The sequence below is a fragment of the Ascaphus truei genome, chromosome 2, assembly GCF_040206685.1.
Source record: "Ascaphus truei isolate aAscTru1 chromosome 2, aAscTru1.hap1, whole genome shotgun sequence".
Lineage (NCBI taxonomy): Eukaryota > Metazoa > Chordata > Amphibia > Anura > Ascaphidae > Ascaphus > Ascaphus truei.
The window spans coordinates 369,658,752-369,663,600 of record NC_134484.1 but is presented as its reverse complement, the minus strand read 5'-3'; the positions used below and the strand labels follow the sequence as shown (position 1 = coordinate 369,663,600).

General features: G+C 43.5%; 1 protein-coding gene across 1 annotated transcript; it reads right to left on the bottom strand.

Annotated features, from left to right (window-relative positions):
• Nucleotides 1-223: 223 nt before the first annotated feature.
• Nucleotides 224-844, bottom strand: LOC142488727 (cyclin-A1-like; the record flags this gene model as incomplete). The annotated part of the gene is given in 2 exon segments (XM_075589112.1): nt 224-760; nt 763-844. Coding segments are annotated over 2 exon segments (561 nt in total), but the record flags the coding sequence as incomplete, so codon positions are not given.
• Between the last annotated feature and the right edge of the window lie 4,005 nt (nt 845-4,849).

Sequence of the window (4,849 nt, the reverse complement as noted above, 5' to 3'; positions counted from 1 at the left end):
GCAGGGTTGTGATGGCTATTGGCATGTAGAAAGTTTGCGTATGTAATTAATTATCTGCTATGTAAATACATAAATCCAAGAATTCTATTGAAGTATTACTGGATGAAAAAGTGAATTTTAAATTAAACAAATTATCATTCATATAATCTTGAAATAATATTAGCTGTTGTAAAGAGCCTGACTAAATAAATTAGTCTGTTAGACACTTGGCCTGCTGCGTCTTCATAAAATTTAAAACCAACTGATGGAGTTGAGAACAATTAGTCCGTTTGAATCAGTCTTCATTGAAGAGGAAGTGCTGGAGGTTCCACAAGAGAGACTTTCATGTACTTTTCTGACTTGTATTTTTCCCTGATTGCTTGCTGTGCTTGGTGAGGGGCATTAAGACATGCCCTATGCAGATCATTCAGGCAAGGTACCATTTCACTTAAGGTGTAGCCAGTAAACACAACAAGACTTTCAGGCCAGAAGACGTTGTTGATGGTATAATTGGCAAGACAATAAGCGGCAGCAGCTGTCAGTGAAGGGACATACTTCAAGAAAGGCTCCACTTCGAGTAGACTTTGTTCTGCTAAATAGCTTGCAAAGTTTTCCGTCTTAGAACAAATGACATGCCTGTGCAAATACTGAAGCAGAAACTGGATGATTGTAGGGACAGTCAGGTCAAAAGCCAATACTTTTAGCTGCAAGTGTTCCATGCGCAGCAGCTGTTTCTTTGTGTAGGTATCATCTGTTATGTACACAAACTCATCCACATCTGAGGGTAGATCTCTTCATATTTGGCTGCCAATAGAATAGCTACTGTTCCGACAAGTTGTAGTTTTCTTCGCAGAACAGACATGCACGACAAAATAAAGAAAATGTCGTCGATGTATTTTGTGTTTTTTATTTATATATATTTTTTCTTATATTATTAGTGTTTATTTAGGTGTTTTATTAAATGTCATTTTATTAATCTCAGTCATCTGTCTGTCTCAGAATCTGTTTGTATTGTCTTTCATGTGTTTGTATGTATTTACAGTTAGACAATAATACTGTATTACGCTATGTCATTTTATTTATTTTCTTTACATGATTGATCGTCTGCACGTGGAGTACCCAAGTGGATTCACCTTCCATCTGGTCGTATATATCCTTTTATACAGTGTGCCACAGTGCTAAGCGCTAGGGATATAACTTATTTTCCATTACAGTAGTGTACAGTACAACACTTTACCTGTACTGTCCTAACTACGGCACAGTAATTACAGTATCAACCCTGTTCTGTCACTCTGTTCTGTCACTTTGCATACTACAGTATTGCATTATACTATACTTTATTATAGTAACACACTTACTTGACACATCCATATTTCCATCCCAATTGGCGTCTCATTACCCTGATGCTGGTCTCAGATGCTGTGATATTATGACTCTTCTCTAGAACAGTCTTGACTTGCTGCACAGTGCTCATCATTAGCCTCACTGATTTCGTCAACCAGACACTTTGCCATCCTACAGTTTAAAGGAAAAGATAAGAATTTAAGTACTGTCCCGGCAAGCTTTATTCTAAAGCTTGCCGGGTGCATAGCGGGCTAGCCGCGGGTCTGTTCTCTGTTTAAAAACAGAGTTTCCCGCGCGGCGGCCGCTTCAATAGATAAGCGCTAATGGCGCTTACTATTGAAAGCGCCCGAGGCGCGGGAAAACCGGCCGAAAACGGCCGAAGACAGCCGCGCGCCGCCCACAGCTATTTTTAAACTGCGGGGGGAGCCACATTAGCTTTAAGCCGGCCGCGAGTGTAATAAAAGCAGAACATTTTATGTTTTCTTCTCAAAGTACGGTAGTACAGTAATTGCTTGGGCCTAAAAGAATTGAAAAGAAAACAAGTAAATAAAAACATGCTTTTTGATATGCAAGAAGCTTTTAGAGTAATACAGTAATTGCAGAAAGAAACCATAAATACTTACTCTGTTGTGACTGAGGGACTCCGCTTTACCCTTTTTGCCTGACCTTAGGCATGATAGCTGATAGTGCTTTGTGCTAAATCGAGGCCCGAATTCAATAACCAGTGTTTGATCTGTATAATTCCATGTCATCTCTTGTACATGCCCTGTATTTTCATGCGGAAATCCTTTGAAATAACTTTCTTCGGCATTGCTGCTCTAGAAAATAAATCAAGCACAGAGGAATGTACATTTGATAAGTATTTGCTGCATATTCAATGTGCATTGAATCAATAGAAGTGATGGTGTATTTATAATGGACCAAAGGGGGAAAATAATGTACAGTATACCACACTTTTAACACCTGCAGCTCATCTCCATGGGAGCCAAAAAAATCCTTGGGACACAATGCATAAAAGGTGACACAAAATGCATAGCCTCCCACACGCTGATCTCTATCTGAATGAGCTCTTGAACAGATATTGTATCGTGAATTCCTCCATCTGCTTTCATAGATCCACCCCGATTCTACGGATGCAGGAACCTGCTTTCTTCTGCTCTGCCAACCACGAGAAAGCAAGAGACGGAAGCTGTTTTCAAGCCAAAGCCAAAGTTGCCTAGAGAAAAGGTTCCAAAGGCTCCCATGCTAATGAATCCGGGCCCTTATTATGTGAAGAATAAAATCGCACCCACCGAATGGCACCCAGCGAAGCCGAATCCGATATCCCAGATTTTTCACTGCCATCGCCCACCGCCACCGATTCCAAAACATCCGCCTGCTCTGACCCTTTGTCAACCGATAATCATCCAGAAACCCCAAGCTCACCTGCTCCAGCACCCATCTACACCGATGCTCGTCCGGAAAACCCCAGCTCACCTGCTCCTGCACCCATCCACGCCAATGCTCGACCAGAAATCCCCAGCTCACCTGCTCCTGCACCATGAAACACCGATGTTCATCCCGAAGCCCCCAGCTCACCTCCTCCAGTAGAAAATGGAAGGGCTCCGGCGCAACTGCGCATGACAAAGTCCAAGCAAATCCCGGATGACTTCAACAAAACTTTATTGTACCGAACACACTAATGCTACACCACTGTCTCCCCCTCTACGCATTTCACCCTCTGGAATAGGGCTTCGTCTCGGAGTGGGACCTCCTCCAGTACCAAGCCATGCAGATATTCATCCGGGTGACACCAGCACTCCTTGCACCAGATCCAGCTTGGTCGCCCGCATGTTGGATGTTTTCAGTGGTATCAAAATCCCTGACAACTCAAAAGAGCAATACAGGGACTGAATGGAGACCAAGATGGATCGTCTTTTGGAGATTATGGAGAATATGGATAGGTGCATGGGAATTCATCTGGATAAGATTGAGAGGAACATTGCAGGGTTCTATTCTTTGCTTCGAGTCCCTGCCCCTGTATGTCTGACACAGGAGCAGGGGGGTGGTCAGGAGATGCCTTATTCTCCCATGGAGGAACCGCATACTCCCCCCCCCTCCCTGTGCACATGCTCAATTCCTGGATTTAACATTCACAGTGACAACATTAAGCACAATACGGGACCCCCTACGCTCACCCCCTCAGGTCTCCAGAAAACACGTATACCCTTCTGTTGGAGGAGATGACAACCCCAGTAAGAGCTAGTCCACAACAGGAGGAAAGCATCCTCCCTGACCATCTACCGCCACCTGTTGAGAGAAGCACACCCGCTCCAGCACCCAGGATTGTACAGCTCCCAGACATCATGCTGAGAGATCTGCCCCAGAGCATCTGGAAGAAATACAAGATCAGATGTGGTGGTCTACCTAAGAAATATGCCCAGTTCATCTTTAAACACCCCATCAGTTGTGAGCTGTACAGCGAGTGGACCCAAAATGTCAATTATGAAGTCAATAAATACAAGAAGCCTCTTCTAGCAAATATAAGGAGAAAAATTATGGAGGAAGTGAAGTGCTTTTTTAAAGCTACCAGTCTTCTTCTAAATACCATGAGACACAGCATCAATAGCCTTTTGAGTCATACAAGGGCTCTTCCTTAAAGGTCCATCGACTTGTTTGATGACTACTAGTTATACATTTCTTTACAAATAAAGATGCACCACCAATGTTTTTAATCTTAAAATAAAACAGTTGATTTTTAAAAATGATTTAATTGTTTAATGTTTATTTTCTTTTTGGCATGTCTGGAGCTAGGCAAAGACAACGTGAAGGAAACCCCCCTACCCCCTTGGTGCAGAAAACTCTCCCAGCAATACTGCCAGGTAAGACACAGTGCAACGCTGTGCTCAACACAAACAAGGCGTGACCCAGGTACTGATGTGGGAATGGGTATAACGCCACCCACAGCCATGGGGGTGTAGAGGGAGAGGGGGGTTGGCCTGGTATTAAAGGCGTTACACCCCATATGGCCACCCCCTGACCTCACCAGGGAGGCAAGGGGTTAACTGGACTGCGGTCCAGGAATGTGGCTTACACCTTGTCATGTTAGGAAAATGTATGTTCCCCTGTTCCCATGTTTCATTATAATGTCTGTGTCTTAACATTAATATTGTATTCCAAGGCGGGGATAAAAACCCGCGCAGATTCTTTCACACAAATGAATGCAAATGGTCAGGGGGGCGACCCAAAGTCTAGGAACCAAGTACTGAACAAAAGCCTCTGCCACTCTAACTGTTTACCTGAGGGCGGAGAAGCATCAAACTGGAGTGGTTTGTAAGTGTTATATCTACACCTACAAACAATGAAGATCCTGCCAGATACTTCATCTGGTAGACTGGTCATTGCACCTGATTTAATTATGGGGCTACAGAAATAAGACCCTGAGAGTCCCAGTACACATGGGCTAACTAGCTGGGGGGCATGGGTTAAACTGTGTTTCCACGTTAGGGATTGGATACAGATAATTGTTCACCAATAGTCTGTATTC